The sequence below is a fragment of the Rhinolophus ferrumequinum genome, chromosome 9 (genome assembly GCF_004115265.2).
Source record: "Rhinolophus ferrumequinum isolate MPI-CBG mRhiFer1 chromosome 9, mRhiFer1_v1.p, whole genome shotgun sequence".
Classification (NCBI taxonomy): domain Eukaryota; kingdom Metazoa; phylum Chordata; class Mammalia; order Chiroptera; family Rhinolophidae; genus Rhinolophus; species Rhinolophus ferrumequinum.
In genome coordinates, this window is record NC_046292.1 from 78,555,303 (window position 1) to 78,578,543 (window position 23,241).

The following is a 23,241-nucleotide window of genomic DNA, read 5'->3' on the forward strand; positions in this document are numbered from 1 at the left end:
ACTGGTCCTAAATACGCCACATTTTGAACACTCTCCTTCCACCCACCTTTCCTATCTGGGTAAGCTTCAACGTGTCTTTTTAGACTCATCTCCAACGTGACTTGCTTCCAGAAAACTTTCCAACCCCAAACAAAGCTAGTGGCATCTTTTTCTGCTCTTTCATAATACTGAGTACCTGCTTCTTTGTGGTGCTTAGTAGACTGGAGTATTAGTTTAGTTTGACTTCTGCAATTACAAGAGGTGCTCAAAGTGGTTACCATCAGCGTCCCACTTCTGATGATGGCGAACTACTGATTACGGCGAACTAATGCTCGAGCAACATTAATCAGTGTCCACTTGTATACATTTTTTGGCACCCGTGTATATACATACACACATATACATATATACATATAGTTTTTGATCTTAGAACTATTTATATTTTTGTTCCACAAACTTGTATAGGAATTTTCTTCTCAGTTAGAAGAATCACTCCTAGATACAAGGCTTACTCACACCTTTGAGTTTTTTCTTCCCCTTGCCAACAGCACAAGCTTTATGAACAACAGATGTTTAGCTTTTGCTTGAAGTGAATTTTTTCTTTAAACAAGAGGCAGGTGTGTTAAATGTGTCATTTGTGTGATCCTGACATAGTTTCGTTTTTAAATCCATAGGGTTCTTTCATACCTTGCAGTTTGTGAACAAACTCATTTCAAGGAGATTCTGCAAATATGAATAAAAGTAATTTGTAATGTTTTAGGATTTCTGTGAGAAGGCACTAAATATGATAAGCAATGAGAAAGACAAAAATAGTTGCATTTTGACCTAATTCTGGCTGTGCTCAAACGCCATATAGGCATCTTTTTCCATCACTTGGTAAAACTACATTAAAAACTTTGGCCTTCCTGGGTGACTCGGGCTCTCTCAACACCCAAGTATCCTTTGCAACCCTCCTTCTTCAGGAGTGACTCATACATACACTTTCCTCATGCTTGTGTTTGGAAATTTGCCAAAATTTCTGTCCTGCAGAGTATTTCTTTCTCAAGTTTGTCTTGGAAGAGTTCATATTTTACCGAAAAGTAGTCACCCAAGGCCTTGTGATTCTCAGTGCTCAATGGCAGAGGTAAGAAGACAACCCAGAGAATTTACCAGCATTGCGTTTGAATTCCCATCTGTGATGGGATAAATACAGAGTAGAAATATTTGGACGGGGTAGGGTGGGAAAAAACATTCCTAGCTTCAGCACTAATTTTCATAGTGCTGAAATAATAAAAAGATGAAAGGATCCTTTGTTCAAGTCTCGTAAACGGGGCCTTTTGGCAGAACAGCCTCTTGAGGCTTCAGTGTCTCTAGAGTTCCAAAGGATCAGGCTCTCCATTTATTCCTTTCTGCTGTATTTTTTTTTCAGCTGTACAAAACAATGTAATAGGTAGACATTTACACCCTTCACACAGTGATCTGCTATACCTTTTGACTTATCCTCTCCATGGCTCTCTCCTCTATGCCCATCCATGCCTGCCACTGAAACTACACAACCCAAATTCTTCTTATGGCTCTGCCTCCTCTTATGGTACCATTTTGATTTACTCCATCTCACCACCAAAAGCACGTTGGCCCCCATTTATCGCTTCCACATCCTTCTCACATTTGTCCTCAGCTCACTATAATCTGGCATCCTTGTAGCACCCCTTCACTTCTCATCCTGCGCTCGCTCTTTCTTAGAACCCAGGACCTCCTAATATTGCCGTCTAATGGCCCTTTCTTGATACTCCAACTCCTTGACTGTCCTAGTCCTTGACATAGCTGATCTGCCCATTTGAAGTGGTATCCTGGCTTAGCTTTCCGTCTCTTGATTTTTCTTATCCCTGTTTGTTCTTTCTCAGACTGCTTGAGTCTACTGTCGATGTACGTCTTTCAGGCTTCCATCTTCAGCTTTATTCTTTTCTCCCCTTTAATGTTCTCCTATAGATAACTTCTTATATTGTCATGTGTTCAAATAACAAATATGAGTCACCAAATGCTTCTTTTTACCTTTATCATCCTTTGGAAGTTCCAAAACGTTTTCAACTGACTCTAGGTTTGCCTGTTACTATGCATCTCAAATACATTATGGCCATAACCACATTCAATTTCCTCCCGACTCCCACGGTTTACTCCCGTTTGTCCCTGTTAAAGACTACCTATTCCAAGCTAGAAACCGAATTTTTATGACTTGTCTGTCTCACGGATGGTATTTCTAAAATCTTTTGACCTCTCATTCTTTTTATGTTGATAGCTGATTAAAATTGAGTTCCCTGTGTCTGTTCTCTTCCTGCTCCTGTGTATCCTTTCCTGTGGTAGGAATTCTCAGTGCAAGAACCAAATCTGATTGCTTCTCTTCTGTCCCAAAAGTTCCTTCAGTAGTGGAGAGCCAAGTCCAAGTTAAACCTGAAATTCAAGGTCCCCCACAACTGTAATGCAGCCATGTTTCTTCACAACTTAATTTCTTACCACTTCATTGACAGCAGGGGATGGTCCAGCCCCATCAAACTGCATTCTAGCCATGCATGTGCCATGCTTTTTTCCCTACCTGGTAAAATCCAACGAGAAAAACCAGCTCGAAGTTCCTTTGTGAAACACCCTTATCTTTGGTCTGTAATCCAAAATTAATCACCGTGTTTTCTGCCTTCATCATACTTTCCTTATAGTTCTATTATATATACCACCTTGAAATATAGTGACTTTCATATTAGTCACTGAGCTTAAGGAGTCCATGGTCTAATGGGGTGAACAATGTTATCTTCTCCATTTGTTGGCCTGTCATCCATCCATACATCCAGTTAGCATTTTGAGACTAACACACTTAAGATCTCCTCCAGTGCTACTACTCTACGATTTTGAATATTATTCAACTTCTCTATATAGAGAAACTAGTATATGTTACAGGCTAAGTACATGATACAGGCACCCTGTATCATGCATGCCTTAATCATTGCTAAGTTTCCAATGCTCAGTAACTTAGTGACTTCAATAATGTGTTGAATGAACAAATGAGGTAATTCCTAGAAATTGATGGAAGATTGGCTTAGGTATAGGAATATAGTCACACGGGACATAATGACGCTTTGGTCAATGATGGACAACATATATGATGGTGGTCCTACAAGATTACAATGGTGCTGAAATTTTCCTTTTGTCCAGAAACATCATAGCCATCGTAATGTTGGAGCACAAGGCCAAGCTATTTTTAAGATATAGCGTCACTTAAGTATACAGTGTTTATAAAATCTACAGTAGTGTACAGTCATGTCCTCTCCTTCACATTCAGTCAGTCACTACTTACTGACTCACCCTGCAAGCTCCAGTCTTGTTACGTGCCCTATACAGATGTACCATTTTTTATCTTTTACACTGTACTTTTACTGTACCTTTTTTGCTTAGATTTGTTTAGATGCACAAATACTTACCGTACTTCTGTTACAGTTATATACAGTATTCAATACAGTAACATGCTGTACAGGCTTGCAGCCTAGGAGCTATAAGCTATCACATACAGCCCAGGTGTGTAGTGGGCTGTACCATCTAGGTGTGCGTCAGTGCCTCTATGATGCTAACACAACAACAAAATTGCCTAACCCCACATTTCTTAGAATGTATCCCTCTCGTTAAGCAACACATGACTGCCATTGGAAAACAAATCCCTGTCTCTCAATTTTTAAAAATTTATTTTCTTGAAATAATTGTACTTGTACTAAAGTGAATTTTTGTAGCAGTTGAAATTATTTCCTTCAACTGCTACAGGTAATTATCAGTTACATATATTATGTGCAGTGTTCTCTGCTCCACACAGGATTTCCGGAGCAACACAAATTAGCACAAACTGGCATGCTTAGAAGGCGAGTTGTCCTATCGAACAGTTAGGTCCTAGCAGCAGAAGGCGAGTTGTCCTATCGAACGGAGTTCTAGAGTCTGTAACCTGACATCATTACTGCTGGGACCTAGACAGGTACTCACCTCTCCTGACCAGGCAACTAACTAGCAGCAATGTCTGGGTTTAAATTGTTCATTTCCAACTTTGCCATTCCTTTTCCTTCTCCAATACCTTCCAGTCCTTTCTCTGTTTTTCACTTTTCATCTGGTTATATATATTACCCCATTTTCACCTACTTTCTAATTGTATAACCAGAAAACATAGAAGAGTGAATAAGTCGATGAACGTTCTCCTCCATTAGGGTCAATACCTGAAACATTTTCAGATTTTCCAAATAGGAAAATAGGACCAAATTAGATACCAACTATGATGTTATCAATGCTCTTTTCTTTTAAATGAATTAAATTGGCTTAAATAACAATAACAGTGATGATACAAACACCCGTGGTTGCTTTAAGGTCTTTATTATCTTGAATATAAAAAACAAAAGTCCTCTAGGATATAACAGAGTTCTTTATGTGGAAACATTACTTTTTTGACAAGTGAAAAAATAAATACCTCTTGGGATAAAGGCTTATATGCTAATATGTGCCATAAAAAAGTAGAGTTTTAATATTTGACAAAATGTCTGTGCAAAGAAACAAATGCATAAGCACATTACTGCTACATTAAGGCAATATGAAAAATCTACTCCGAAATCTCAGGAAAGTGACAGTGTAGGTTTCTAGCTTTAACTTAGCTAGTATTGCACCCAATAAGGTCATCTAGGTTTCCGGACATCCTAGAAAACCCACAAGCTGACCAACGTCCAAAATGTCCAAGTGGGAGTGGAAAACATGATTAAAAATATAGAAACAAAAAACCTGAAACCCCTCTAAGACATATAGAGGGGTCAACAGAAAGTTAATACTTAAGCATTTACAAAGAAAAAAGCATACAATAGCTAGATACCTATAATAAGGCTGTAAAACGCTTGATGGCTCAAGCAAAAGCAACCCCACTGGGTGAAGCTGGAGTAGAGTGCTCGGGAGAACTGAAGAAACACCCTCCTGGGGACACCATGAGACTTTATCTCAGTGAGCAACAATCCCTTCCCCACAAAAGATGCTCCCTTTTCAATCTTAAAATATTCCACCAACTCAAGAGGCACAAGGAGTGCTGACTAGTCTGCAGAAATCTTTTAACCAAATGGGTAGCGTTTTATAATTGAAAGGCTTGGGGGCAGGAGAGGGGGAGGGAAAAGGAACAGGAGACCACCCACACTGAGTTATCTGTTTTCCACTAGCCAGACTGGTATAAATCTGACAACTTTGTGGTCAACTTTTTTTAAAAAGTCACAGAATTGATTTTAAATGTTTGCCTTCCACTCATACTTGAACAAGTTATAAAAACAGAAATGACATTAAAATGATGACTATTTAAGAAAAACTTTCCTATTAAAAATGTTCAGAGCTCTGTGACCATACCAAAAAACAAACAAACAAACAAAATCCAAGTAAATTCTTAAAACCAATTCTTACAAAATTGGCTACAAGTAGAACTTACCTTGGGATACGCTAAGGAAACGTACAACATCACTTCCTAAAAGGTACCCACTTTTTGGCTCTGTTGCCACTTAACTGACATCGGAGATTTTACTTGATCATAATAAGAATGAAAAGTCTGAGGAATGTATCTATGTCCCGAGGTCTTCCAGGTCCCCACCACAGGAGGGGTTGATGGCATATGTCGGTCGTGAGAAGTATCGTATTCTTTTTATTCTTCCTTTTTCTTTTTTAAGCATTGCATGGCAGATGGGTGTTGGAGTATTTATTTTTCTCCACGAGCTATCATTTTATAGTTTATAATAGTGCGGTTCATGGAAACGACCTGTCCAGTACGCGACGGCAGATCAGATGACAGTCAGATTGAGAAGGCTGGTATGGGTTGGGAGATAGACGTGCTGCACGTGTTCCACCCGTGACCGGCAGACTGGACACAACTGGAAGAGAAGCCAACAACACCGTGAGGACACCTTCGTGGATCTGTGTCTTCAGTGTTCACCCGTGGTTCCCATCAATTCCGTTTTCTAAATTAGTTGTGGTCATAATTATTTCTAGCTTTTAATTGACAGAGCTCTTTGGTTTCTAACTGGTTTGAAAGTTTACACTTTACAAAGAATTAAAAATGAGTATTAGGAAGTATGTAAGTGGTAAGGAAGTTAATTAGGTTTTTCATCAAACTTTTAACGAGGCACAATGGGTAAACTGATCCCCAAAGACATCCTGTTGCACAATGAGGCTGTGGTCCCTACGTGGGGGGACACCCCCCCCAGGCAGTGATGCGGAGGTCCAGCTGACTGACTCAGGCCAGCGTCACTGGGTCGAGGCCACACGGCCAGCGAGCGTGGCTCTGCTTCTGTAATCACAGGTCACAGCTCCACATCCCTTACTGGCTTTTCAACGAGCACATCCCTTCCTCAGCCATAAGGGGAGGGAGCGTAAGGCATGAGGGTCAGACTATGTGGGCAGAAAAACACAAACCCTTGATGGCTCTGGGGAAATAACTTGCCATAGCAGCATGATCTACTCTTCAGAAGGACGGAGGCATCCTGTCGGCTCGTTACATAGCCCTAAAAATAGCTCTGAAATTAGCACTTTCTGAAGGACTAGATGTTCTTCAGAGCTAGTTTTACATAAAACCATAGTGAAATTTAGCCAACAGTTCTGGGAAATGAAAATGAATTGAAAAAAAAATATCGTAAGAGGAAATGTAAGGTGCAAGAAAGGAAAAAAGTACTATATATGAGTTGTTTTTATTTTTGTGTATTAATATTAAAATTAGTTTGACTTGCTAAGAAAGAGTCCATCCAATGGGCCCCTGGAGGCATACAGAGTAATGAAAGGAAGTTAATCACAAGTAGTCGCAGAATAAACAGCCTACTCAGGGATAACTGAGAGTTAACTATAACCCAAAACTCTAAGTATTCTTTCCCAAATATTTTAAATCATAGTAAAGACCATCCTCGTAGGTGTCAGCAAATGGGAGGCAAAACGAAATGGAAGAGGCAGCCCTGGACCAGTCCTCGGGAGGCCTGGATTCTACTTCCCCGCTTGGGCACGAACTAGGGGCATTACCTTATGAATCTGAGCCTTGTTTCCAGCACTTGGAAAAGTCTATGGTTTAGAGTAATTACATTGTTGAAAATAGTATGCTAATCCAAAATGTTTCCAAAGGGCAATACCTTCCAAGTCACGGAACACAAAGACCCTTTCCAGGCGGAGGTGGACACTCTCAGTTTGTACATTAGTGAGCCATCACCGGCTCGGAGCAGGTACTCACGCACTCACTGTAATCTGCAGGGTAAGTGAGGCTGCCAGGGAGAAGCAGGCCAGCTGACATCCCCTCACCTGGAGCTGAGCGGCACAGCCCTCGCAGCACACAGTGTGGCCGCAAGGACAGAAGGCCGAGTTGATCTCCAGCTCGCAGCACACCATGCACAGCATGGCTTCCTTCAGCTTGCGCAGCTTCTCCTGGAGCACCCTGGTCTGCTGGCAGCTGAGGCCCTCACAGCTACTGCAATTCAGGCCGCTCTCGGAGGACTTCAGGGGAGAGTTGGAAGGGCTGTGGTCGCTTCTCGAGACGAGGTCCACAACGCCGGCATTGTACAGAGCCCTCCTGGCGTGGTCATACACCTCCTTCGAGGTTCTCTTAATGTCGAAGACATACTTCTTGCCAAGGTTAATGTTTTCATTCAGAAACAGAGACGCCAAGTGGCCCTTCAAGTCTCGGCTATACTGCATCATGACAGCACTGGTCACGGTGTCACACCTGCAGGGAGAGAGTGAACAGCTAGCCTCAGTACCGACAAGCCCGGCACTGTCACAATTCAGACCATCAAACGCACATGTGAATAGGAATATTCATGTCCACAGACGTTTAATGTTCTTGTTTGCAGGCTTGAAAGCAAATTTTTCCTGTTTTATACGTGTGCAAGATTTAAGTGATTCCACCTCTGATAAACCCACCCTAAATGTCGGGGGGAGTGAACGTGCCCCTGAACCTGCAGGGCCATGTGCTACAGTCCAAAGCAACTTTTGGCAAGAAAAACGGTATTTTCCTTTGAAGTCTTGGATTCATTTAAACATTTTCTACAAATTTTCCATTCTGCTCCACAATTTGGGTGTCTGTTTTAATGTTAAAAAAGGTTCAGGTTGCCTGCCAATTAAATTTCTTAGCTTTAATATTCCCAATATTTGAGTGAAACCACAACTCTTCTTTAAAGAACCCTCTGAGTATCAAAACTGTTATTAAGCCATCCTTACAATGCAGTGAGGATTCAGGATAGCAGCTCATCCAGAAAGGAAAGGTGGGAACCACCCCGAGTTGTCTTGGGGAGAAGAGGTGCTACGAGGAGGTGGGGAAGTGCTAAGCGGGGGGAGATGTCTGTGCGGCTCATACACGTACACTTTCTGGTGGGAGAGAAGGACGATGTTGGGAAGGACGCCACTGCCACGGCAGAAATGAAATGTTCGAAAGCAGCCGATTTCTTAAATTCTGTCCAGGATTCACTGAGCCAATGCTACTGTCCCCTGCAAACCTCAGAGCTGTGGACAGAGGCTAAGGTTACGGGGTAAAGAGCAGTACGTGCCTGTAGAAAGCATGCGTCTCCGTGATGGCTCGGTAGAGCCCGCTGGCTGCCCTGGTGCTGATCATCTTAAACAAGAGCACGATGCTGTTCCCAGACTCCTTGGTGACGGTCAAGTACACATTCTTTCCTGACTGTGTGGCCATCTGCACTACGGGGTAAGCTATCCTGAAAGATGGGAAGAGAAAAGTGAGCAAGTCCAGGACAGATGTGTCGCTCTGCGTGTGCCTTTGCAGGATTCTCATGTGCTCATGCCCCAGCAGGAAAATCCCACACTCAGTCTGGGGCTAGCATTTAAACGTTGTGCTCCCCAGGGATGAAGGCATATTGGAAAGCAGTTGTGAGTGAGTCAGTGGAGAGAACTGTTGGAGCAAGTTGTGTGTGTGTGTGTGTGTGTGTGTGTGTGTGAAAATGAGATTTTATAGCAGTGAACAACTTATTTGAAAAATATTAAGTCTGCCACATCAATATACTTGAGTTAATATTTTAAAAAATAATTAGATGGTTATCAAAGCCTAAATAAAAGGAACATACGTACTAAAATGAAATAATTTTCTTCCTAAAGGATGACTGTATAGTAAATCACGCTCCATTTTCTATTTTCATGATCAGGGCTACAAAAGTATACATATATTTAGGGCTGAAAAAATTTAAGACTTGGGTTACCTATTAATTGGGCTAAAGTCGTCTTTACAAATTGAGATTCCTTCGGGTCCAACCCCAATAAGGAGTTTCTGCCCTTCGCTGTCCCTCACAGAATGCCATTCTATGCCATAGTTTTCCATTGCCGACACAATCTGCAAAACTTGGTATTCAGCCGAAGCCTGGCTGGTCCCCTCCAAGTCCTTATGTTTTGCAACAATGCTGCAGGACACCAAAAAGACAGAGAGGTACATAGAGAGATTAACTCGTGCAGCCTGCAGAGATCATTGGTATCATTTTCACTAGTGAATTACACTGACATTGCCATTTATGAATTATAAGAACTTAAACCTATATATGAATTGATGTTTCATTTATTTAGCAAATTTACTGTAAAATACTTCTAAGACGCCATTCAAGAACTTATTAAATATTCAGTAGTAAAAACTATTGGAGATATTGGAAGAGGGTGATTCGGAAGAATTACGGGGACATCTGTAAAAATACACGTTAAGTAATTTCTATGAAAAAATGCAGGATTTATTTTATCTACTGCGGTGGCCGGCCTCTAATATAGTCCGTCCGGATCCCACCGCCTGGTGCTCTCACCCTTGGTAACGTCCTTCACTGGAGTGTGGGCTGGACGAATAACTTGCTTCTAATGAACAGAATATGGCAGGAGTGATGGGATGTCACTCACTTCTGAAATTAAGTCAGAAAAAGACTTTGACTTCCATCTCGGTGCTCTCTCTTGCTCTGACGTGGATGGCTTGTCCTGGGCGAAGCCAGCTACCACGTAATGAGACAGCTCCACGAAGAGGCCCATGTGGTGAGGGAACAGGGCCTGCCAACAAGCCACATGAGTCAGCCTGGAAGCGGGTCCCTCCCTCAGTTGAACCTTCAGTTGAGACGGAGTTCAACCAACAGCTTGACAGCAGCCTCGTGAGGGATCCTGAGCCTGAGAAGCCAGTGGCCAGGACCAGATTCCTGACCCACAGGACTGGGAGATAACGTTTGTTGTTTTAAGCCACTAAGTTTCAGCGTTACCTGTTGCCGATGAATGCACAATTAAGACACCTATGTTAGGTCTCTTGGTTTAATCCTTGATGGGATGAAAAAAATTCCAATATGCATGATAGACTTTATATGTTAGGAGATCTGCATTCTTAAAAGGTCAGAGATTTTAAAAATTCCGATTATATAGCATTTCATGTAAGGGCATTTATTTGTATGGATTATGTGTTGTATTTATAAGTTTCTCAAAGGCTAAGAATCTTTCGAAAATAACTGGTTGAATGGGGTAATGGCCTCGACTTAAGCTCACAAATGATCTCTGTATACCACAGATTCATTTTCTTCTGGAAATTCTTACAAATTTGCTAGGTTGATAGGTATAAACACCTGTTGAAGGCGGCACTGGAGAGCTCCTTTGCACACAGCTCCTCGTAGCTGTACTTGGCAGTGTTCTGATTGTAGTCTCCAAACTTGGTCTGGGCCAGGAGGGCGCTGAGTTCCACTGCCTGCTCTGGGGAACACTGGAGGTGGCCAGCCAGGAGGGCCTCCTTGATATGCAAGAAAAAGATATGCCTGCAAAGCAATGCAGGAATGAGGTTATGCTGGGAATTCCACCTGCTTAGTATTTTCACAATCCCTTTGAAGTTAGCAAAACAGAGCAAGTTTAAAAGCCACCCGGAAAATGCTTACATTATAGAACCTTTTCTATCATGAATATAAAGGTAAAATAAGTCTAAAGACTACGTTTCTCTGGAATGAAAAGTGTAACCCAAACAAAACAAATCTAAGACAAATTCAGTAACATTCAAGTTATGAAATAAGAAATACTTATACACAAGTTTCTGCGTTATAATTTTTAAAAGAAATGACCTTAATCAGAAAACTTTATCTTGACATGGAATTGCTATCTTGAGATCCTTATCTTTATTCAAATGACCCCCAAATCTCTAGTCTTGGCCCCAACTTCTCTCCTAGGAATGATATTCAAATGTCGCAATGCCTATCGACTTCGTTTAAGATGTTTTTAGTATCTCGATTTTAATTCACTCAAAACCAAACTCACTGTCTTCCTTCCCTAACCCACTTTTTCTCCCAGTAAAAATCAGTCTCGTTTGTTATTTTTCCCACAGACTCACTTTTGACTCCATCTTATTTCCACCTACTTTCTATCTCTGAAAACTCTTCCTACTTTTACCTCCGTTGCCCTACTTGCATCTCTAAACGGTCAGAGACCTGACAGTATCCTCTAAGCTGATCCTTCCCGACTGTGTTGATCCACTTTCCAAGTTGCTTGCTTCTGCTATGCACTTGCCGTTTCTCTGCCCAAAATCCTTCAAGGGATCCCACTGTTCCCAAGAAAGCACGCTGTCAGTATGAACCCAGGCTTCTCCACGCGCTGGCCCCAACGTTCTAGGCACATCTCCTGTCAGTCCCGCTAGCCACTATGCCCCAGGGTAGGAACAATTCCTCTTCCTGGAAAAACCAAGCACACTCATGCCCCTGTGGCTGGTCTTGCTGCTCCCTCAGTCCTGAAGGCTGTTCTTTCTGCCCCTCATTTAGCGACCATTCCATCTATATCACATGCAAACTATTTATTTCTCTGTTATGGTATTTGACTTCTAACTTAAGTGTCTCTACTATCAGAGAACTCCATAAATTTAAGTAAAACTGCACAGTGTCTGCAATTAGTTTATATTCATGTCCACCTTAGTTTCATTCTATTTGACCTGTCCTAACTGTATACAATATTCTACATTGACTATATATTCTACATTTACTACAAGGTGTGTCATACTCACACATTCCTGGGACACATTGTCGCTTACCAATACGTATTGTCCAAGGTTCTCAAGACAGCATCTGAACGGCCATAGATCGGCCTCGGTTACAGAATTTGTCTCTGGCAAATGTATAGGTATAACCTTACTTTGATGACTTGTTATCAAACATGCTTAAATGCCATAATATTCCTTCCATTAACAAATGAATTACGGCCAGTGGTGAAGCTCTGAACGCTGCTCTGAACAGAGCTGGTAAGTTCAGCTCCCCACGTCAGCTGGACACCCAATGCCAGTCCTCAACACTGCTTTTATTCACAGACCAGCCTGTGTGTAACATTCCAGGTAGAGAGGACAACACGAGCAACGTAAGAAAGGAAAGAAGAAAGTGAGGCTAGAAATCCAAGGAGGGGCTCTAATGGAGCATCTCAAAATGTCAGACTGACAACAGCCATTAATCTTCCTCTAAGAACTGTTTAAATTTAATGTTTCATGCCTTCTATAATGATAAAGAAATGTTTAAAATTATCAAACTCTGCCAAATACTGCAGTTTTTTTTAATTATTATTATTCAAAGCCCCCATGAAGAAATCACAGTAAGCATGCACAACAGCAATAAAAGAAGAATGGTTTTTATTAGCCCAAACATCTGCTAGTCTTTAAAGTATTTCTGACATACTACTAAACCGAGAAGGGGGTCCCTACTGGGGCAAAGAAATAATCACGAAAACAACTTGCTGTAAACTAGCTGTCTGAGGCCAGAAGCCCCGTATTCCCATTGAGCTCGGTGTCGCACCACTGCTTCAGCCCTCAGACTGCTTCTTAGATGACCCTTCAATCAACGTCCCCCCAGTTAACAGACCTCTGTCTCTGTGTTCATCAGGGGGCATGTGAGTAGAAAATGAAACTCTGAATGTATGCTGACATTAAAGAAGAAATTACATGCTGAAGGATTGTCAGAGTATCACCACAAACTAAGTCTTCTCAATTTAATCACCGCTTATGTGAAAGTGTCTTTTAAGTGATTTCCCAAGTATTAAGTTAGAGACTAGTTTCTGCTTTATTAAAGAGTTAAATATAGCTTGAAAAAGAGTTTCAAAATCAATCCAATTTCTTTTTCCAGACTATTCATGCCTACTTCTGGTGAGACAGCTGCCAAAACCAAAGGCAAATAGCAGCAGTAACAAAATACTAACAGGTGGTCAGCGGCCCGAGAATCACGCTGATCCAGGGTGATCCTTTCCTGGCATGTAGGTCAGAGTTGGAAAAAAAAGGGGATGGGGGACAACTGGCTTTTTCGACATATTCCACATTCTAGGCTGGACTGCAGTCAATACCCTGTGAGCAGAAGAAACTTCCTCGTTACTGGTGACATAAACTTTCTGATAAGGGCCCTTCCTGCATTTTTCAGTTTCATGGCTACAGAGCAATCTTTTCATTTCAAGTCAATAAATATTTGCCGTGTGTTGCCTCTGTGCCAAGCCCTACCCAGGGTGAACACATCCTGTCAAAATAACTCCGGACACAAACTGGCTTTTGGGGGACCAGCTTATGCTCTCCAGAAGAACAGCACAATGGAGCAGTGACAGCAAAGGTCACCAGCTGTGACCAGCCATCAGCAGACTATTTAATGTGCTCTCTCCAAGAGGGAGGATGGCAGAGCACAGACATACATTTCCAACAAGGAATCTAGTGATGGCTCAATAGTTGAGGATGGTTTTTGAATCAAGTCTTTTCTGATTACTTTCTCTCGAGCCATCTGGCTTATCACTGTCTGGCTCATGGATCCCCCCCTCCTTTTCTTGTAAAGTGGCTGAAAGGTTACCAATATCAAAACTAAGCAGATGTGGTCAAGGAAGTCATGCCTGCGGTGACTTTTTTTTTTTTTACTAAAGATCAAAAGTAGTTGACATACCTAATTTAATTTAGGTTACATGCGCGAATCACAAACAGAATGAAAGCCTTTGGGGGGAAATAAACTATTTTCTTTGTCTTCAGCAAATGTCTGTGGATATGTCCTACAGACATATGCTCGAAGTGCATTTTCTACACATTCCCCTGGTTACCCCTGAAATTCATGATTCTTCAAGTTTTACCCAGTTATTATACTAATAAAATGGATATTTTCAGTATAGGGATCACATTTTGGAACCCCAAAAGAAACATTCTGCTAACTCATACCTTTGCTTCATGGGTACAAATGAATTCACACTTACTGTAGCATTATGGAAGATTTTTTTAAAATGGAAGGAATATAAGGATATGCCAAATTGTAATTTTAAAAAGAGTCACGTATTCTTAATATATTTTTGTTCCTCTATTCTAAAACTTAATTCCGTTCCATAGCTTTAAGGAATTAAGTCATTTACCTTTTAAGAATTGTAATCAGAGAACTCTCCTCTACACTCTGGCTTGCCTCATAAAGAAATTATATAATAATCAAAGCAGAACTTTCTGCAAACCAATTGGGAGTTGTCTCTGCTCATCATTGATGGTTACTCTCAATTACTGCCCTCCAGGTATCTTCCCAGCTACAGCATTTTAAAGAACTTTTTTGACACAAATGTAAGATAACTATATCCATATGTACTATTAAACTCAAAATTTAAGCAACTTAAAACATCTTTAAAATGGCTAAGTAACTATTTTTAAAAATGTTCCAGTACCAATATTGACTGTATTCCTCCCCCCAGAAGACCCGACTGAACCTGGCCATCAGTTAGTAATGGCTGGTTTGTCCCTCCCCTACTTAGACCCCCACGTGATCACGCGTTTGCCTGCCTCAGTCCAATGAATCACTTAACCACATCAGTTTATTTTAAACCAAACTCTGACTGCCAAGTTATATTTAAAAACTATCAAATCAAAACAAAATTGCTGTAAGAGTTTTTTGTTTTGTATCTTAAATTCCAGGGAAACAAAAATCAGTTCAAGATGGATCATAGGCCTAAACGTACAAAAGCTATAACCATAATGCTTTTAAAACAAAACACAAGAATGTATCTTCATCATATCGGGGTAAGCAAAGGTTTCGCAGGATGCAGTCAGCAAAAATTGTTAAAAAAAAAAAAAGATCAATTATACTTTACCAAAATTAAAAACTACTTATCAAAAAGCATCAAGAAAACAGGTAAGCCACAGGAGAAAATACAGTATTTACAAAACATATACCTAAACTGGTATTTGTAAAGAATTTGTACAGCTCAAAAATAAAAGCAACAACTGAATAAAAGTGGGTAGATGACTTGAATCGGTACTTCACAAAAGAAGATACACAAACAGCCAAAAAGCACATGAAAGAATATTTACCATTAATAGTCAGTAGAGACATACAAATTAAAACCGCAGTGCGCTACCACTACACACCCACCAGAAGGCTGGCAGGGATGTGGAGAAGCTGGACTCTCATCCATTCTTGGTGGGTGTACATGATGGTACATGTGTTTGGGGAAAAGGTCTGGCAGTTACTCATAAAACTAAGCGATTACCTCCTCTATGACCCAGCTATTCCAGTCTTAGCTATTTATTTAAGAGCAATGAAAACACGTATCTACCAAAAACTTGTACATGAATGTTCACAGCAGCTTTATTCGTAATAACGGGAAAACAGGTGTCCACCACCAGGAGTATGGATAAACAAGCAGTAGTACATTCATACAGTGGATACTATCCAGCAATAAACAGGAATAAGCCAGATATACTCGTATACGGTCTGATGGACCTCAAAAATTTTATGATGAACAAAAAAAGGCAGACACACACAAGTGTTTGCACTTCACGATTCTATCTACGAGAAGCAGAACAGGCAGAACTAATCTATGCTAGAAAAACATACAACTCTGGTAGTACAGTAGGGTGTGTGGGGGTGGAGAAGCAGAGTGGGGACTGACTGCAGAAGAGCCTGAGGAATTTTCTGGAGTGGTGGTAATATTCTAAATCTTGATAAGGGTTTTGTTTAAACAGTCACATCCATTTGTCAAAACCCATTAAATGGTATAATTAGAATTTATGTCTTTCATCATATGTAAATTTTATTTCAAAAGAAAAGAACTATAGGCAAATATCGAGTTCTAATTAATGATATATATAGTGAAGTATTTAGGGGGAAGTGTACTTACACACAACTTGTTTTGAAAAGCATCAAAAACATTAAGAGATGAGTAGAGGGATCAGGAAATGAATAAACATAGTTAACTGTTAATAGTAGAATCTAGGTGGGGGTATTAGGTGTTCACTGTAAAAAGCCTCAACTTATCTGTACATTTGAAAATTTTTATAAGAGGTTGACAAAATAATACTAGTGAAAATCTCTTAAGATCTAGGTTCACAATTCAAATGAATAAGCTATACCTAATATGAACCATCAAATCTACACTTTATGGAAGGCCTGTCACAGCCAAATTACCAAGCCAGGTCTCCAGTCAGGCTTAAGGAAATCCTTCTCAAAGCCCCAAATGCAAAATGGGAATCATTGATAAATGTGCTCCTCCTCAGGCTCCAAAGCAGTTAAAGGAACTGGAGGTGGTAGTGGTGGGGGGACAGTCCCCACTTCAAAAGTTATTACAATTCACACCAGAAAAATACTATTACTTGGAAGCATAAAATTTGCACTTCTAAAAAATACGAGTACTCAAAATAGAGACCTGTCCTAGGCAAACAACAACCCAGGCAAACTTGTAATTTAAAAGTGTTAACTACAATCTCTTCCTCAACAATCCAGATTAATGGGAAGTGCTACTAGCTCCAGGAGAAGTTTGTGATCAGGCTGCAGGGGGACACGACTAAAGAATAAATATATCCAGTGCCCCTGGAGCTGTGCACCACTGGTCACCCTGAGTCTGACCCTAAGTGCCATGTAAATATTTAAATTTATTAAAAAATTATATGGTCAAGATTGGAAGTTCATTTTTATAACATAAAAATCAATTCCTCAATGTTCTCTGGAGATTTCATGCAAATATACAGAGGGTGCCAAAAAAATGTATACACATTAATAAGAAAGTAAAAAACTGTATTAAAATTGTAATACTCAATATATACCGATAAGAGAAGATGAATGCAAGTCACGTTTGACTTCTGCAATTACAAGAGGTGCTCACAGTGGTTACCATCAGCATAATTTTAATACAGTTTTTTCCTTTCTTAAAATGTGTATACATTTTTTTGGCACCCTCTATATAAGTATCACAAATTTGAAAAGAGACTGAAGGTGCCCAGATGGGAGACCCATGGCTAAAATAAACATATAATAACACAAACATCCTAGATGCTAAGCAAAAAGAAAAACTTAACAGATAAATTAGAATTCAGAAATTTAATTAATATTTTATGTGGCAATAATGTAGGAGGCTGTTTTTATCCTTTTTATTTGCCAGGAGCCTGTTTTGTGTTTGGACATATGAAAAAAACCTAAATAAGGCAATAAAGAAATGGCCTGGGGTAGGGTGGACGGGGCTAGGGATGGAGCAAAAGAATGCTAAGCACTGAGAAAATTCTTAACAGAATAATCACTACAAAACATTTTTTAATGGTGAGATTTCTTTTAGTCTCAAACTTTTCATTTTATAGAAGCAAACGGCAAACATTTCAATATCTGTAAAAAAAATGAGTATCATTAGTATCAGTTACCTGTTTCTTATTTATTTCCAAGTACTTAACTCATTGATTCAATGACTATTTATGCACCAGGCACTTGCAAGACTCTGGAGATACAATGTGGATCAGCTCCCTGTTTCATGGAATTGATAGATTATTAGGGTGGCTGACAATGAACAAATTGTCACATCCATAAAGGCAGTGTTACACGCTCATTATATGCTATGAAAGGAAGCTACACAATGTCTCGGGATTGTTTGGTCTCCTGAGCAAGCCCAGAGATGGCTTTTCTGAGGCATGGCGACTGAGCTGAGGTCTGAAGGACAACAGGGTGAAACTCATCACTGCTCATCACATCGTTCAAACCTTGGTGAGATCCAACGCTCAGGATTACAGCATTTCCATGAATATTTAGCTCAGGACTCACTGACCCCTTGTACTGGTGTTTCCTGGGAAAGAGAATTCTGGTGTTGGTGAGTCTTCACCTAAGCAGGAATGCCCCCAGCAAAGACCAGAGCTCTGCTAAAATGCGGCAAAGTCAGGAGAAGCAGAAAGATTTTATTGGCAGTGGATGGTATAATTACCACCTCTGAAGATGAGGCTTATAATTCTCTAAACCGGTTTTGAAAATGTTGACCAAAATCTGGTCTGAATTGCTGTGAATAACCGAGAGCCTTTGAAAGGCAAGAATTCCAAAGATTACTATTTGAGATCAACGTCCAGAATACATTAGTTTCACTTTTAGTTTTAATCCACAGCATGGCAAACATCTGCTGAAAATACCTGCTGTCTCCATCTCTGAAGTGTGCCAGCTGAGTCTAAACAAGACTCTTCGGTTACTTTCCAGACCTCCATTCAAGAGCAAACATAATAATCTGGGTAAAGAACCAAATTTAAAATGAGGCCAAATCAGAAACCAGATTAATTCTACCTACCAATCTAAGCAGACACTTGATATGTTTCTTCTGTCTTCAGGGAAATGCATTTAGGAAAACATTGAGGAAAATCATATAGAGAGGAAACAGATGCAAAGAAAAAAAAAATCTATTGCTAGAAGAGATTCCAGAGACAATCTGGTCCTGGACTTTCAATTGAGATGAAGAAAGAGCTGGCTCAGTCTGGGAAGTCCGCATACACTGGTAGTTGGTGGCAGAGGCGGACCTAGGATGCAGACCCTTGACCCCAGTACTCTAACAAACAGGCCTCCAGGCTGTTCATTCTCACAGCAGCCTCCCTAATCCAATGCAAACGAGTGTGTTAACTGGCCCCGTTAGGCCAGCTCTACTGTGAGGAGGCTACTTAATTGCCCACAAAGGACAACTCAACCAGCATATTTCATGCCATTTAATAAACTGTCCAGACACTTTTCGTACACTAAATGTACCCTTATGACTTGACTTAGAGACGGTAAACAATCACCTCTCATAATTGCACTGGTAAAGCTGAGTTTACTCACTACCTAAACAGATCTATTTTATTTTCATGTCACTTTATGTAAATATTTTATAATGAATAATTAAACATCAAAAGGTTTATCAACCAGCTTTATCTTGCTAACATTCATATTGGGGGAAATAACTATTTTTGTTCTATAGTATCATGCACATACAAACAATGCAAGCCATAACTAAACTGGACCCAATACAACTTCCGATCCTAATGAAAAGGTACAAATGCTAATGACAAATCACTTTATGTAGTTATTAAGGCACAATGCTATATAAATTTTAGGTGACATTTTCTTAGAATTCTGTATTTCAGACAACGGTACAAAAAACAAGTAAAATGCTCCAACATTTTAAAAGCAAGTCAAAAGCTTAGATCACACTAATTTTTCAATAAGATTTCAAAAGGATCTAAAATCAATTAAAATTACCTAGTCTAACTAGATATGTGTATTCTTTGAGCGCTATTAGGTATGAATCTCAAGAGTCAAAGCCAATTGAGTCAATAAAGTAGGAAATTTGATTCCAATTCTAATTCATAGAATGTCTCTATTTCTTGCATGAATAAAATGGATTTGATAATAGTTATTAACTCAATTACAAGAAAGTACAAGACCGTCTAGTAGTAAATTTTAAAGTCTGTAAGCATTCATTATACAAATGTATTATATAATTATAACTGTAGCCATTGTTTAAAAGATGTATTTGCTCTTCGAAGCTTCTACAGATTTAAAAAATATATTTGTGTCATCAAAATAGATTTGCATCTGGAGGCCCTGAAATGACTGAAAATCATTATAAAAGTACACAATGAAAATTCCAATATATTGTGATATATATATATATTATATTCTTACTTGACTGCCAGTTATCACACAGAAATGCAAAGTGGAACCTTTCACAAATCAGCTTTCAATAAAAAAAAGAAAACCCTCAACCCATTCTGATTAATACACAGCTAAAACATCGTTAAACATGTAATCACTTGAATATTTTGCAAGACATTTTCAAGAGCACTAAGAATTTAATATACCAGTTCCTTCAGAAACAAAACTGAACATTTCCCTCACTCTTTAAAGCTCTATAATGAGACAAAGCAGAGATTTCAAATTCAAATAAACAGTATTTCAAAATATGTTTCTATCAGTCTTTAGGTAAACAAACAAAAAATGTCATGTTAAAACTCTTAAAGGTATTGTTTACTCATCATTACTCAAATTTTCACATTCACATTTTTATGTACAAGAAAATTTCCAAGCCAAACAATTATGGAAAACATTAGAATTTAGAGCTAAAGTTTGCTGTATTTAGAATTAGTTGTTTTTCTTAATTTTTTTTTTTAACATGCCACTGTAAGATTTAGGTCTCTTGCATTTCAGCAATAAATGTTCAACACTGCTTTCCTAGTTTTCTCATCCTTTAGAAAAGTATTCCAGTCAGCCCAGAGAAGAAAATGTTTTCGGTTTGCAAGAGAAAAACACCTTCTCTGGTTTTCTACCACTACTGGTGGTGTTCTAAAGCGATAAATTTAACAATCTAAATGCAACAATAATATATAACATATCTGTGGGATGGAGTTTGGTTATACTGTTCTTAAAAGAGTTCTCTAAGTTTTCCAGAAACTTAAAAACTTTTAAAATTCTGCATTAAGTCGGACAGAGCTCTTTGCTACACATTGTAATCTGACACTAGCCTGAAGAAGTTGACCAAGTTTAAGAAGGGTTTCCTGCTTTCTGTTAGAACAGTCTATAGTGACCTATAGTAACACTGCTGAGAGGCAGGGGTTACTCTGGGGCATTAGCTGCTGCTATCAGGAAGTCAGTGGGTCTTTTCCTTCCTTCCTTCCTTCCTTCTTTCCTTCCTTTCTTCCTCTCCTCCCACTGCCCCCCCACCCAGCCCCGCATCTGCCATTGTGTTTGTAAGAATTCAACCCTGCTCTCCCATTGTCTATAAAGACAAGAAAAACCACAAGAAGAGTTGGAAAATGTACCCCATGTCAACTATATAGGTCCCTGTTCACTTTGATATAAGGGCTGCGCCATGGAAAACTTCGAAGTGATGAACCAACTCACTCTTCTGTATCAAAACAAATTTGCCTTTGTTTTGCCTAAACATCTCTGGGAAGGTGCAATGACCCTTTCTAAATGGAACCAAAGGCCTATTTGACATTGGTTTATTTAAGCATCACTTTACCTAGTCTGCTCCTGTAAGATGAGATGAGGCTCCACGAAGAACTTGACTCTCAGTTTAAGCCGGTAAGGGGCTAGCCCATCCATCTGCTGGGAGATCCGGTTTCTCAGATTTAGCCATAAACTTTCACCTTTGCTACCCGTAAACTGCAGTCCAAAATAATCAACTTCTATAATTCCCAATCGCCTGCACACCTGAAACAAAAATGAATGCAGCATGGATGAGCAAATGGTCCATGTGGTCAAAGTAAACCCAAGGACTCCACTGGCTCTAAGATTTCTGCCTACTCTTTACAAAGTTCAACAACAGTGTTACAATTTCTGTTGTAAACTGGAAGAACAAAGATCTAGTGATGCTAAACTACTAGGTGAAGCATAGAAATGTCCTTTAATACTCAGGACACGGCCAATGGCAGTAGAGAAAAAGGAGTCCTCAAAAGCAGCCTTCCAGAAAGGCTGAGGAGGGCAATCTCAGGGAATTTTCCTCCTTATTCTAATCACCAAAATTCCCTCCGTCAACACAAACGACACAGTTGATTTGGCAGCTTAGTATCTGGACAATTTTAACCATCTGCACTACCAAAAAACAAACACATTGAGGAAACACGCCACAAGTGTCAGCTAAGCTTTGAAAGGGTTTTCCAAACATCTCAGGTCTAGGGGGTTTGAGAGCACAGCGTTTCACTTGAGATCAAATCTGCTGTCTGCCCTACCAATATGCAGTTTGGAACCGTTCTTCGCTCTTAAAGAAACGCGTGCTTAAAGACAAGCGAGGAGTAGATGCCAAAACGGTACTCTCGTCCTCGCAAACCCGAAGATGCAGGTGAATGGTCCATTTGAGCAGCAGCAAGAGACACGGGCCCGGCTTGTCTGCCAAACAACCTGAGAGACCTGTGACCGCTTCCAGCCACCTCATCCCGGGACGCAGGTGTCGCTGGCAGGCCCCGCGGGGACCCGACCGGCGGCTTCATGCACACACCTGCGGCAGATGTTCTGGTCCGCCTTCTTCCGGGAAAGTGCCGAGCTGGGGCGGGGGGATCGGGGGACAGGGTGGCCGGCCACCGCGCGCGTACTCTGCGGTTTCCCACGCGCTCCCGGCTGGGAGGCCATGTGCCCCAAGCCGGTGGAGTAGGGGGCGCGGGCCGGGCGCCTGGGACGCGACCCCACCCCCCCACCCCACCTCCGCCCCCACCGCAGCGCCGCCCGGCCCCTGGCAAGCGGTGCGTCCCAGGTGCACTGCGCCGCCGCGAGGCCCCTCGGCCTAGGGTCCCCGCCTGACCCCTCGTCCTCACCTGGTTGAGGCAGTCCTCGCCGTTGGCTTTCGCCTCCACTTCCACCTCCATCAGCACCGCGTCCGGCCTCGTCACATAGCACAGCATGGCTGGGGCCGCGGCTGCCGCCACAGCCGCCTCCTCTTTGGTGTGAGCGGGGCTGCCGCCTCCCCACCAATCAGACCCAGCCCGGGTCTCAGTAAGGCTGGTCCTCGGGACGCTGCCGCCTTGCAGACCCTTGTCCTGCGCCCCGCGGCCGCCGCGCCCTCCTGCCACCCCCTTGCCAGCCCGCTAGCCCACCGGCTCTCAGAGTCTCCACCGCGGCGCCGCACTCCAGCAGCCAGACTGCCTGCGCCGCGACAGAGACTCCTCTGATATAGTGGCTCCGCCCCCTCCGGCTGGGGTCCCCGCCAATCACAGCGGTTCTGCCCCGCCTCCGCTGCCCCGCCGGCTAATAGAGGCGCGGGATCGGCCGCGGCCCCACCTCCCAGCGCCGTCTGCTTTCCGGGGCTGCCTGGGGAGGTGGCAGCTTGCGGGCGCCGAGTACTGCGGGAGGAGGGAGGCCGGGAACACACCCGCTGCCTCTGCCCGCTGGGCGACGCTACTCCGAGCGAGCGACCGCCACGGGCTCTGAAGCAGAGTCGCCTCTCTGTCGGGCTTGAATTTACAGTGATGAAACGCCCTGGCTCACTCCGAAATGTATTTCGGGAGGTGAAAGCGAAAAGGAAAGGGAGCAACCCAAAATCCTGAGGACAACTATTTTTTCCTGGGGTTTGCTACCGTGGGTTGTC

General features: G+C 41.4%; 1 protein-coding gene across 2 annotated transcripts; it reads right to left on the reverse strand.

Moving 5' to 3' along the window:
• Positions 1-5,528: 5,528 nt before the first annotated feature.
• MYLIP (myosin regulatory light chain interacting protein) lies at positions 5,529-22,797 on the reverse strand. 2 transcript variants are annotated; one of them, XM_033114991.1, is made up of 7 exons: positions 22,472-22,797; positions 21,184-21,374; positions 10,560-10,745; positions 9,183-9,380; positions 8,520-8,684; positions 7,279-7,699; positions 5,670-5,870 (listed from the first exon to the last, which is right to left on the reverse strand). In XM_033114991.1, the coding sequence occupies exons 1-7, from the start codon at positions 22,556-22,558 to the stop codon at positions 5,781-5,783; spliced, it is 1,338 nt and encodes a 445-aa protein (XP_032970882.1). In that variant the 5' UTR covers positions 22,559-22,797; the 3' UTR covers positions 5,670-5,780. The 2 variants fall into 2 exon arrangements, with proteins under 2 accessions (XP_032970883.1, XP_032970882.1); XM_033114992.1 differs by lacking the exon at positions 8,520-8,684 and having other exon boundaries at positions 5,529-5,870; positions 22,472-22,786.
• Between the last annotated feature and the right edge of the window lie 444 nt (positions 22,798-23,241).

Bases quoted from the DNA above. Each gene is read 5' to 3' on its own strand.
- MYLIP (XM_033114991.1), bottom strand. From the start codon at position 22,558: ATGCTGTGCTATGTGACGAGGCCGGACGCGGTGCTGATGGAGGTGGAA. The intron at 10,746-21,183 runs GTAAAGTGATGC...ATTGCTTTGCAG, and splicing joins ATCTTACAGGAGCAGACTAG to GCATATCTTTTTCTTGCATA. The intron at 7,700-8,519 runs GCACGTACTGCT...CTCTCCCTGCAG, and splicing joins GAGACGCATGCTTTCTACAG to GTGTGACACCGTGACCAGTG.